This window comes from Pseudorasbora parva, chromosome 9 (genome assembly GCF_024679245.1).
Source record: "Pseudorasbora parva isolate DD20220531a chromosome 9, ASM2467924v1, whole genome shotgun sequence".
NCBI classification, from domain to species: Eukaryota; Metazoa; Chordata; class Actinopteri; order Cypriniformes; family Gobionidae; genus Pseudorasbora; species Pseudorasbora parva.
This window is the reverse complement of record NC_090180.1, coordinates 18,241,596-18,253,200: the sequence shown is the minus strand read 5'-3', so window position 1 is coordinate 18,253,200 and position 11,605 is coordinate 18,241,596. Positions and strand designations below refer to the sequence as shown.

General features: G+C 39.9%; 3 protein-coding genes across 3 annotated transcripts; 1 reads left to right on the top strand and 2 right to left on the bottom strand.

Annotated features, from left to right (window-relative positions):
- Positions 1–1,052: 1,052 nt before the first annotated feature.
- arl14 (ADP-ribosylation factor-like 14) lies at positions 1,053–3,732 on the top strand. The gene has a single exon (XM_067454236.1). It carries the CDS (start codon positions 2,608–2,610, stop codon positions 3,211–3,213), a length of 606 nt encoding a protein of 201 aa, XP_067310337.1. The 5' UTR covers positions 1,053–2,607; the 3' UTR covers positions 3,214–3,732.
- A 15-nt stretch (positions 3,733–3,747) lies between these two features.
- On the bottom strand, positions 3,748–7,701 carry zp3b (zona pellucida glycoprotein 3b). The gene is made up of 8 exons (XM_067454235.1): positions 7,217–7,701; positions 6,804–6,919; positions 6,627–6,730; positions 6,378–6,558; positions 5,742–5,859; positions 4,538–4,623; positions 4,210–4,469; positions 3,748–4,094 (listed from the first exon to the last, which is right to left on the bottom strand). The coding sequence occupies exons 1-8, from the start codon at positions 7,637–7,639 to the stop codon at positions 3,781–3,783; spliced, it is 1,602 nt and encodes a 533-aa protein (XP_067310336.1). The 5' UTR covers positions 7,640–7,701; the 3' UTR covers positions 3,748–3,780.
- Positions 7,702–9,728: 2,027 nt separating this feature from the next.
- gng5 (guanine nucleotide binding protein (G protein), gamma 5) lies at positions 9,729–11,572 on the bottom strand. The gene is made up of 3 exons (XM_067454234.1): positions 11,397–11,572; positions 10,296–10,447; positions 9,729–10,207 (listed from the first exon to the last, which is right to left on the bottom strand). Exons 1-2 carry the CDS (start codon positions 11,475–11,477, stop codon positions 10,322–10,324), a joined length of 207 nt encoding a protein of 68 aa, XP_067310335.1. The 5' UTR covers positions 11,478–11,572; the 3' UTR covers positions 9,729–10,207; positions 10,296–10,321.
- Between the last annotated feature and the right edge of the window lie 33 nt (positions 11,573–11,605).

The following is an 11,605-nucleotide window of genomic DNA, read 5'->3' as shown; positions in this document are numbered from 1 at the left end:
ACGCGCATTAATATCAGCACAAAGACTGCCGGGAGCTTCATGGAATGGGTTTCCATGGCCAAGCAGCTGCATGTAAGCCTTACATCACCAAAATACAATGCCAAGCGTCATATGTTTAAAGCACGTTACCACTGAGCTCTGTGGAAACGTTTGGAGTGACGAATCAACGAATATCACTTTTCTGACTGCATTGTGCCAACTGTAAAGTTTGGTGGAGGAGGGATGGTGGTATAGGGCTGTTTATCAGGGGTTGTGCTTTTAGTTAAGGGAAAACAATATGTCGGCATAAGGACATTTTGGACATGGAAAAATGCTATGCTTCCAACATTGTGGGAAGAGTTAAAGAATGTTCTTCTCTATTCCAGCAGGACTGTGCCCCAGTGCACAAAGCCAGGTCCATAAAGACATGGTTGTATGAGTTTGGTGTGGAGGAACTCGACCCATCTAACACATTTTGGATGAACTGGGACAGAGATTGTGAGCAGGGCCCGTCCAACATCAGTGATCTCACATACTAGATAAATGGGAAAATAAATTCCACAGAAAAACTCCAACATCTGTTATAACTGCAAAGGAGGACCAACCCCAACCCCAAATATCACCCCCTAATCCCCCCCCCCCCCCCCCCCCCAAAAAAAAATATGGGCCTTTATATTTAAAACTAATTTAAATTTAAGACTCGCCTTTTCTCACTTGCATTCAACTAATTTTGCGTAACTTTGTATTTGTCTTAATACTTTTATTTATAATCCTATAAATGAATGTTAGGTCATGGTATGCACTTTGGGCAACATGTGTTGTGCCATAGGCCTATAAATAAATGTTGACCAATTCGTACCCTACTCACATAAACGGCTGGTCAGGACAACTGGACAGGGACCACTAAACCATCCTACGACAGCTGAAATATGGCCAAACCCCTTTAAAAACCAGCCTGAGTAGGTTGGGAGCCTTTGCTGGTTTAAGATGGTCTTTTCAGCAGACAGGGACGGTTGATTTTAATGTGCGAAATTGTGGTGGGCCTACAGTATGAGCTCATAGGGGAAATAATAAAATAGAATAAGCATGACGCATGTCTGTTTGCATTCTTCCTGGCAGACTGACATCCTGATCTGCACACGTATGTCCACAGGCCTCGGTCGCAGTAACATTATACCTTAGCGTGTATCGAGCTTTCTGACGCGCTGCTGGATGCTGAGGAGTCCATCGTGACAACAGGGAGCAGGTGGTGTAAAGCCTCGGAATACCGCCAGCATTGTAGAGTCCAGTATTAAAGCGCCTAAGACTAGTGCATGTTGTCACTGAGTAAGCTTCCAATAAATCTACCCCTACACACTCTTACTGGATCTGACACCCAGTAGCTCAGTGGCCGTATAAGTGTACATTCTGGGCTCCGCTTTGGCACAGAGTCTACAAGACGCGCGCGCAACGTATACCTAACCTACTTCAAGGATTTTTCCCACACAGCCGGAGAACAAGAATGGGTCAGTGCAGTTCAAGGACACCCGAGGAGTTTAACGAGTTTACGTCACTTACAACTATAAAGTTGTGTGAAAAACGCACTCCCGGCATTTCGCAAGGGAAACTGCGGTCGGACGTCTCTCCGTATGAAGCGGCAGCGGCCAGACGGCGCCGCGGCTACGATTGTCACGACGACCGCTCTGGACTGGTGTATGTGGAAGATCCAACAGGCGGGGTGTGGATAGATAAAACCCTCGGTAGACAAAGGTGAGCCCGGTCCGTGGATGGGAAGTTTTGCTCGCTGTTGTTCTCGTTTCTCTCTGAAATCTATCCCGAGGATGATTTCTAAAGATGATGACGCCACAGTCAACAATCCAGAAGTATCTGGAAGGCTTGGGATGGTGTGATAAAAAGGATTACTGGATATCTAAGGGAAACATACCATACACTAGTTGTTTGGTGTCCATTTACTGGAATGGAAAGATTGAAAAATGTTTATTTGAAGACTTTTTCCAAAACATTTTAATATTTTTAAACTATACATTTTTTTAACCAAATATTTTTAGGCCTATATGACTTACTGCCAGCTCATGGTCATGCGCATGTGGTCAGCTGATAAATGTAATGATGTACTAGCCTACTATTTCTTTACCCATACTATTTCTTTAAACTAATGGTCACATCCCAGTCTCATGGTAACTTAACGGAGACCTTTCAAATATTTTATTTCATAGCTTTGTTTTTGTTTATTTATTTAGCTGGAAGTTTAAGTTCCTATGTATGTCAATTGACATCTTTATTTACTTTTGGATCTTAAACTAAACTGTGCATTATATGTATTTATTTTTCCAGATATATTGAACATGTGATTCTATTTTATTTAATCATGGGATATTTAATTCAGTTTAAATGTGTACAGTATTTAAATGCATCAATTCCCCCCCCGCAGGACACCGCTCAGGCGCATTCTTTGCATATCTATTGGGAGGTGTCCTGTAATACTTTGACCCAATAATCATACCGCTCTGTGTAGATAAGCAAGATATAATACATCACTGAGTAACACAGACTCCATCTTAAGTAAACTCACATTTGCTAAGAGAAGAGTAAGAGACTTTGGTGTTTGTAAAACATCAGACGTTTACAATGGGCATTTCAGGATCCAGACACAAACCTGAAGCACGTATCCTACTCCTAGGGCTTGACGGAGCTGGAAAATCAACACTTCTTTACAAACTGAAATACAATGAGGACTTCCACACAGTTCCCACTATTGGATTCAATGTGGAAATGATCGAAGCCAAAAAGAACAGGGATAAAATTTTCCTGACGGTGTGGGACGTTGGCGGTCAGATAAAGATGCGAGCGCACTGGAGGAACTTTTACCAAGACACAGCTGGAATTGTGTTCGTTGTGGACTCTTCTGATGTTAAGCGTCTGGATGAGGCCAAGGGCATCCTGGAACAGACCTTAAAGAGCGAGCACCTCAGGAGACTCCCGGTGGTGGTTCTTGCCAACAAGCAAGATATTGTAGGAGCTGCTACAGTAACAGAGATCACAGAGCAGTTCAACCTGAGAAAGAGTTGCAGCGAACGAGACTGGTTCATTCAGCCTTGTTCAGCGCTGAGTGGAGCAGGTCTAGTGGACGGGTTCAGACGAATGGCACACCTGGTGAAAAAGACACCCAGTGAAGACAATAACATCAAAGAGACTGTGAAGTATATAAGATCAAAATCTGTTATGAAGAAATAGCCCACATGACAAGTCACTTTTATGGAAGGTTGGGTGTACTAGCCTAGTAAATATAGTTGGACAGTTCATATTGTGCAACCCAAATGTTTGAACTGTGCGCAAGATACTGAAAGCTACCTTGAGTTATAAATTAATTCAGAAATGAATATAGTAACCTTTGAAGTATAAACAAATGCCCTTGCAAACAACCCTGTTAACATACAAGAAGTTCCAGCATGCTAATATTCAGTCATGTGATCTGAATGGAGAAGTAAAGGCACCATAAGATGCTCCTGAAAGTTATTTATAGCTACTGTAAACAGTTTAATAATTTTAGAACCAGTCACAATGTAATCAGGTCACAATCAAGTAATTTGAGTGAGAAGTGGAGTTAAAGGCACCATGAAAGGTGCTGAATTTTACCTCAAGTTAGAATTATGGGTACTTAAGACGGTATATACTGTGAAATAAAGAACTTATTTTGCAATCAATTTGCCTTGATTTATTTAAATGTTTTTCTGTGACAACAACATCTGCAGTAATGGCAAGGACCAATATGATTTAATAAAACTTTTATTTTTCGAAAGGTCATGTTGTCGGTTTCCATTTTCTCATCATTTTTAAAGGTGTTTGGGGATGGGGTGAATAGGCAAACCCGCTGGCCTCTTCTGAACCAAAAAGATCAGCAACGTCAAGGAACAGGCCATCCTTTATTGGATGAAAGCTTCTAGTCGCTGAAGGGTTTTTCGACTCCACCTTCTCCATCACAGGACCCATTTCAGACAAGCTGAAGAACTCTGGCTCCTCAGTAACTGATGTGGAGACCACCTCAGGTGAGCTGAACTCCAAGTGTCCACTTGACATTGGGAACACCAGAGGACCCAATGTAGCTATTTTCCAGTCTGTTATGGGGGGGGGGGGGGGGGGTAATTGGGGCAGAAAATGGAGAGATATAAGTGCCACATAACCTGAACCGATAAATACAGGTGAAGAATGAGCCATTAAAACAATGCAAACCTTTGCTCGAGTCGGTCCCTCTCTTCGACAGACTGCCATATGAAGACTGCCTTGGCTGTATGGGAGTTTTAAAGCGTTCTAATGACTGACCAGGTACAATGTCACTAAAAGTAGCAGGCCCAGCTTTCCAGGACAAATTTGGCTGTTTGGCAGGGGCTAGTGTGATGGGGAAAGGCTTGATTGGTTCAGGATCAGCCGCACCTTGTTTGGATGGCTCACAGCTGTTACACACCTCATCATTTCCATCCACAGACTGCCACCTGCACAGTTTATATGGGTTAAAGCACCACTGATTGATACCAAGATTTAAATATTTAAGACTCATTACCTTCTATCAATAAAAGAACAAGCTCGATTCTGAGCGCTCACAGAATAGGCTATAGGGATGGCCTTCATGGAGCATGTGATGTACACCTGTTTAAAATAAAACCAGGAGGCAGTGAAGAATTAGACAATTACATCTACAAAGTCTCTACCCAAAAATGAAGATTGGCATTTGCTCACCCTCATGTGGTTTCAAACCTGTATGACTTGTGAAAACATTCAACAGCATGTCCATACAATGTAGTCAATGGGGTCCAAGAAACTGCATTATTGAATTTTGCATTTCAAAGAACAAAGATTTGGAATTAAGTAGAGTGGAGGCTAGAATTCAACTCCTAAAAACAAAAACAAAATTTTGGGTGGCGGGGAGAGATCCCACTCATACCCTAATTGAGTGATCAAAAACTACCAGATTGAGTTGATTCTGAACTCAACCAGACACCTCATTGCTAGATGCCACATGGCAAACGAAACAAATGTGCCCTAAAATCACCTCAATAATCAAAAGCTTTATATTCTCCAAACTGGATGTTCATTGAACACATGATGTTATTTTAAAGAATGTTGGTAATCAGTTTAAGGAAGATGTTGACTTCCATATTGAGAAATGAGATGTACTATTGAAGTCAATGGCTGCCGTCAACTGTCTAGTTAAGATATTCTTTAAAATCTATTGCATTCAACAGAAGAAACTCATACAGGTTTGGAACATGAGGGTAAATATATGACAACTTAGAATTCAGTGATCAAACCCTTTTAAAGGAAGTGTACGCATGATTGTGGCCAAAACTGGTACTGCAATCATTTTTAAATGACTAGAGCGGTGTATCCCCTCTCCCCCTCCCCCCTGACTCGATGTTGCCAGATAGGCTACAGGATCCAGCAGGAACGTTTGTAGCTGCAGCTGTGGTAACTAGAGCAGATCTGGCAACCCAGATGCAGAAATACTGCCTGTGATTGGTAGATAGGTGGAGGGTGGAGCTTCAGGCCAAGACACATGTCACCTTTAGATGAGGCTGCAACAACAACTTTTAAAATGACTATTCTGGCTGGACTACTTTTGTCAGTGATATAAGTATTTGAAGTTAACACGATTTCTAATGTCTAGTGACATATCAGGGCCATTTTATGATTACTTAAAATACATCTTACGAATTACAATGGTTCAGCCGAGGATGAATATCAATTCACTCTCAAGTCCTGCTTACCAAGTTGCTTGTCAACTTGTGGAACCTGAAGGCATCCAATAGTAGGTTTAATTTGTTGCCGTCGCTCCTCTGTAAGAACTTGGAGTGGGAGTATGAACCCCTACTGTCTGAAAGACATCTGAAAGCAGTCGACGTGATTAGAGATGCTCAAAATGCTGAGTTAGTGTACAAACAGAGTGGTACACTTGACAATCATGATTCAATGAACAACATCCATGGAAAGTAATAGAGAAGATTAAAATGTTACCCACTAATGTTTTTAGAACAGTTTTAAACAATTTCATTAGTCACCAAACTCGTAGTTACAAGACAAGCGCCTGGTTTCACAGACACATCTTCGATCAAGCCAGGGTTAGGCCTTAGCTGAATTGGGACACTTCTTAAGTAGCTTAATATGCTACTTAAGCAGTTTTTTTTTTAAATAGGTCTTAGAGAAACAATTACAGTTGTGCATCTTGAGACAAAACTATACACTGACTGACATTAAGACATGCCAGTGCAAGTTGCTTTCAGTTAAGAGTTTGGGACTAGGTTTAAGCCTTGTCTGCTAAACCAGGCACAGGATTAACATGAACACATTTGTTTAAATCTAAAATGTAATAAAAGCAATATAGCAGAGTCTGAAGCCAAACTCACCCATGATCTTCTACAAAGGAATATTTGATCTCACTGGCATCAAAGGTAAATGTTGGTGTAGCAATACACCAGTCAACAAATAGAAGTAGGGGCAAGTGATTAGCCAAGGTAACCGATGCTTGAAGGTGTATCATATCCCCAAGAAAATAGACGTTTGAACCCCTCTCATGCTGCCAGTCATCTTAAAAACAACAGTATATTAGTGATAAATAACTCTGAAGGTGAATTTGGCAATTCTAAACACTATACCACTCATTAGTCGGAGAGTAAAGTCCAGATAATCTGTGGCCACAATAGTGGAAGTGAATGGATCCCAAGCGGGTGCCACAGCCGCACTGTCAACATTATACCGCCTTAAGAGGATATGAGAAAGAAATGTTAAGAGCTCTAATCAGTCATTAAGAAACCTGAAGTTGGTCAGCTTACCTCTGGAATTGGCACTGAACAGGTACAACTGTACCATCTTGGCGAAGCACACCATCAGGAGAAGGTAGAGGAGCATACACAAGGACATTTGAATATACCAGAGAGTCATCAGTTACCTGTGAGGAGAGTGAAACCCATGTGTTTGTAAAGACCAACAACAACAAAAAAAGAGAAAACACTTAGGTCTACTAATGGTATTATTGGAGTAGCTCAGTGGTATCTGGTTAAGCCCATCAGCTGGTTGCCAGCTAGCCTTCTAGTCGGCCTTAAGGCAATGTTTGCACCTGGTATTAAGGTGGGGTTTGGTCAAGTTACAAGGGAGACATACCTATTTACACAGGGTTTAATCCATTCTTTAACCCAAAAACAAACAAACAGGGCCTAAATAAAAAAGACACTCAAACAGAACTTACAGATAGTTTAGTTCCACAATCTTTGAAAGAAGCAGTTATGGCAAATTGTGATTCCCCAGTTTGCACAGCACCACATGAACCTGCAGATACTTTGTTGAGCAGTGATTGCTGACCCAACCACAACTCATCAGCGGACACGGGAAAACCCGAGGCAAACGGGCCTGCGTTCACCACGACCTCTATCGCTTCGTCGTGGCAATACACGGACACAGATTTTTGACGTGGTTGTGGAACGGGGTCGCTCATTTTAGGAGGACTTTGTGGAATCGCTGCCTGAAACTGGCTCTTCATCAGCTGCTGGCTTGCCAGATACCTTCCTCCTTGCTGGAACGCACGAGGGTACGTGCGAGGATAACCTTCAGTGAGGAGGGATATCATAGGAAAGACAGTAATCCACCATATCAATGTGCTACTCAGCCCCATCTTGCCTGCTAAATAATTATATCAAACACAAATCCAGCTTCTCAACCACACAAATGAAAAACTGCGTAGGTCGCCGTTTTTATCACTCACCCAAACCACCAACACCTGATTCCCATTTATTCTGGCCAATTAGGTTTAACGCAAATATTTAAGCGATTATGTTAATGCAGCGCGCTGGCTATGCTATGGCGTGTTTTAAAATATGAATTTGATTTTTTTAAATACCTATATCATGAATCTTATGATGAAAAATAGCATTAACATTGAAAATCAAATTATTATTATTATTATTTGTCAAAATGTGAATTGTGTGCGTGTTGTAGGCTACAACTTTTGAACTGTGCATGCAACTTAACTTTTTAAAGTACAAATATTCAGTGTAAACTTATGTAGAAGCATGTGTACAAACCCCTGTTATTCCTAAAATCAGAGGGAAATTACATGTGAATAACATTGATGTAAGAGCATCTAACCCTAGCTGTAGGCTTTACCTTACATGTACTGTAAACTTATTCCTCATTTCTGATTGGTTAATTGGAAATTTGTTTCAGGATCAACAAAGATATTTATCCAGGAACATTGTACTTTGGTAAAATCAGGTTCTGCAACAAATATGTACCTTTCAGTAACTAATATGCACTTTTTAGGTAGGGGGAGAGTGGGGTAATGTGACATGTGAGACACCCCCTGTATCAGGTCAACAGAACACATTTGTAGTTATATGACCATTGTTTTTAAGCCCCTCCAATTTCCCCTTGGCCACGAAGGAGAGGACCTCATGGTGTTATGGTCAGCTTTTTTTTTTTTTTTTATTAAGAAAATGTTCTTGCTGTCAACTTAATCAACCGTTGTGCTAATTGGCAAATTGATTCAGGTAGAAAAACTTATATCATACATATTGTTGAACTACCACATATAAAGCCATGTGATGATGCTAGTTGAAGATTAGCCTGGATTGCTAAGAGAGATCATTTCTTTTCTTTTTTTATGTGGTGGTGGGGTAAAGTGAGACATGAGCCACAAGTTAAGTTTAGTCTTAAACATATTTTAATGTAATATTACATTACATTTTATTTTTAATGTCATAAACATTGTAGAAAAGCTATCATGCCAAGGCAATACACCAGGAAGACAACCTGGGGCAGATCCTATAAGTGACGTGGTGAAAAAACTGCCTCAATCTAAAAGGCCTGGAGGAACTACTCCTCTGGAGAGAACAACTCCTCATCTTTCCCCGTGACCTTCAGGGCTGGAATGTAGAGTAGGCTGATGTTCTAATCCAGGTGGGTCTAGTCCTGTGTTCTGAGTCCCAAGCTGTTCTAGCTGGTTTTTGACTGTACTTGGCTCTGACCCCCAGGCTCAAAGGGTCCTGTGTTCTGACCCATAGACTGACTGTTTTAATCTAACTAGTTCTATCTGTTATTTTAATGTTAATTAAATCATTTTGAATTATATTATGTTGTATTTGACTTTGTTCAGAGTTACTTTTAAGTTTTCATGTTTAGATTTTTTTTTTTTGTTGCTTAATTGACCAATCCCCACAATTCTGTTACTAGTCCAACATTAGTTCTGGAATGTGTGGTTGTCAAGCTAGCTGTCAGGATTCAAACTGTTACATGTGCTGCAGTGGTAGTTTCAGAGTAGAAAATGTAAGTGGTTCACTTTACCCCCTTGATTTCTCTGGTCAGTCTCAGTTTACCCCTAAGCTGGTGTTAAGTGAGACACAAGACCAGTTTTTTTTTTCAATCATAATTTTCATAATCATATTTTTTTTTAACAATCATATTTTCACTGAGCTTCATCCTGATAATTTCATTTGCTAGGAAACATCCTGAATTAATAGAAACTGTTAATTCGACTGATTTATAATGTGGGTGGTGGTAAAAGAGTAACGCCCCCAGTGACGGCTTTTGTACCTTTTTGTCCTGTGAGTGTATTTTCATATCTATCAATCAAATGCATTTTTTTAAACATATGAGTTGAATTTCATGTCAATGTGAAAAAAATAGATTCTTTTTTGGCTATCAGGTTAACAAAACATACCGTGCAAATTTCACAGTAATCAAAGTATTAAAACAAGAGAGACATGTAGAAATCAATGGGTTTATTTTGGGTTATAAAAAGTCTAAGGCAGAAAAGATAGAGAAATAGACTACAATGTTAAAAAGGCACAATAAATTACTAAGTTTCCTCTGCTGTGCCACATAAAAATACAAAAGCCTTCCCTCCACAAAACTGGAGCGTTGTTTATCACTCATTAAGGCAGACTTTTCAGTTTGAGGTCTTCAAACAGAAATCTGAAGGTTGTGAAAGAGAGAGTCAAATACAAGTTGAGATATTTAAAAAAAAAAAATTATTTTCTACAATGAAAACTTGGGAAGAAAATGCACCATAACAGACAAAGCGGCCAGATAGGTAAATCCTTTCAGTTCTTATTTCTGTGTTTATGGCATGAGGTATCAACTGGCAAGTGGACAGCTTTGTGCTGTTGCTTTTTCGATTACACATCATGGCAGTGGTTCTCTTATTTTTCCCCCAGCAGAAACGTCACAGGAACAGGAAAAATGCCTGAGAAGACCATTTTAATTGTTAGTTTCAGTTTTGTAATGTTTGGCATTTAATTAAATGCATTTTTGATATTTCATTTTATCCTTACCAATAGCAGATGGCGGTCGTGGAGCCTCACAAGAAGGAGCAAACCTTCTGTGTCCTGAAGGGGTTGGTGCTTGAAGACACACCGGTCAGCAGGGGATCTTGAAGGGCGTTTTGAATGCAGAACTGCTGAAGCTCTGCAGCCGCCTGAGAAACCTAAATAACCAAAATTACACAACATGTCACAAATGTCTGGAAACTGTGGAAACATTAAATGCGTTGTATACAAAATCAGCTGTAATGCTAAAAACAAACTCTTATAACAGACACACACGTGTGGTGTGTACAACGCAATGCTTAAATGCAACGTAAGTCGCTTTGGATAAAGCATCTGCCAAATGCATAAATGTAATTGTGAAAATGAATGTAGGCAAGAAATACACACTACTCTGATGTTGCATTTCTCAGATTACACTTTATTTTAAGATGTCATTGTCACAGTGTAATTATATATTTAAGTACTGAGTATTATTAATTAACTACGTGTACTTAGGGTTTGGGTTAAGGTTAGTTAGATGTAATTATAATTTACTGTTATTACTGTGGTAAGTACATGTAACATGTAACAAGGACATTGTAAAATAAAATGTAATGAGATTCATTTTAAAAAAATCCATCAAATTAAATAAGTAAAAATAATACATTTTGATTCATATAATGCAAACAACATTACTAAAATACAAAATACGTAATCGACGAATTAATATTATAAATTTGTTCCGATAGCATTAATTGGGCCTTTACATTTGTAAACACACAACAGATTTTAAAATGTTTATGTCCTCACATTATCATATTTGGGGGTCAATGGTATCTGAAAACCTCTGGTCTAGATAAACAAACTAACGTTACCCATCTTAGCTAGCTAGACCTGGTATAAATCAAATATTTAAGTGCTTCCCAGCCAAAGTCTGTTAAAAATCCAGTTTGTTCAGTAGATATTTGTGCTGCTTGACTGGAAAATAAAACTATTTTAATTAATCATCAGAGAAACCGCTAAAACAACGCTAACGGGTTACAGGTCCACGCCCAAGCTCGACACGGCTGCTAACTCACTAGCTTCAGCCCCATCAGAAATCAAAACCGCTCACAGAAATAAACCGACCTTTACTCTGTTGATGTTAGCTTCGAAGCGCAACTGCAGAACGACTTTCTGCATCGCAACAATGCTTGATGAGCCCGACATGATAGCTGATATTTCCAAACGATGTGCAGCAGCGAAGACAAGAGTTGTAAAGTAGGCAGTTTCCGGTTTGGTTCAGTCCGGAAGTGGAAGTGCACGAGTGAAAAGATTCCGTTCGCGTCATTTCGACA

What these genes read in the sequence shown, in the direction of transcription:
- arl14 (XM_067454236.1), top strand. Translation starts at nt 2,608, where the DNA reads ATGGGCATTTCAGGATCCAGACACAAACCTGAAGCACGTATCCTACTC.
- gng5 (XM_067454234.1), bottom strand. Translation starts at nt 11,477, where the DNA reads ATGTCGGGCTCATCAAGCATTGTTGCGATGCAGAAAGTCGTTCTGCAG. An exon ending in CTAACATCAACAGAGTAAAG is followed by an intron (nt 10,448 to 11,396) that starts GTCGGTTTATTT and finishes TTGGTTATTTAG; the next exon opens with GTTTCTCAGGCGGCTGCAGA.
- zp3b (XM_067454235.1), bottom strand. Translation starts at nt 7,639, where the DNA reads ATGGGGCTGAGTAGCACATTGATATGGTGGATTACTGTCTTTCCTATG. An exon ending in TACTCTCCGACTAATGAGTG is followed by an intron (nt 6,559 to 6,626) that starts GTATAGTGTTTA and finishes GTTGTTTTTAAG; the next exon opens with ATGACTGGCAGCATGAGAGG. An exon ending in TCCTTTGTAGAAGATCATGG is followed by an intron (nt 5,860 to 6,377) that starts GTGAGTTTGGCT and finishes GACTGCTTTCAG; the next exon opens with ATGTCTTTCAGACAGTAGGG.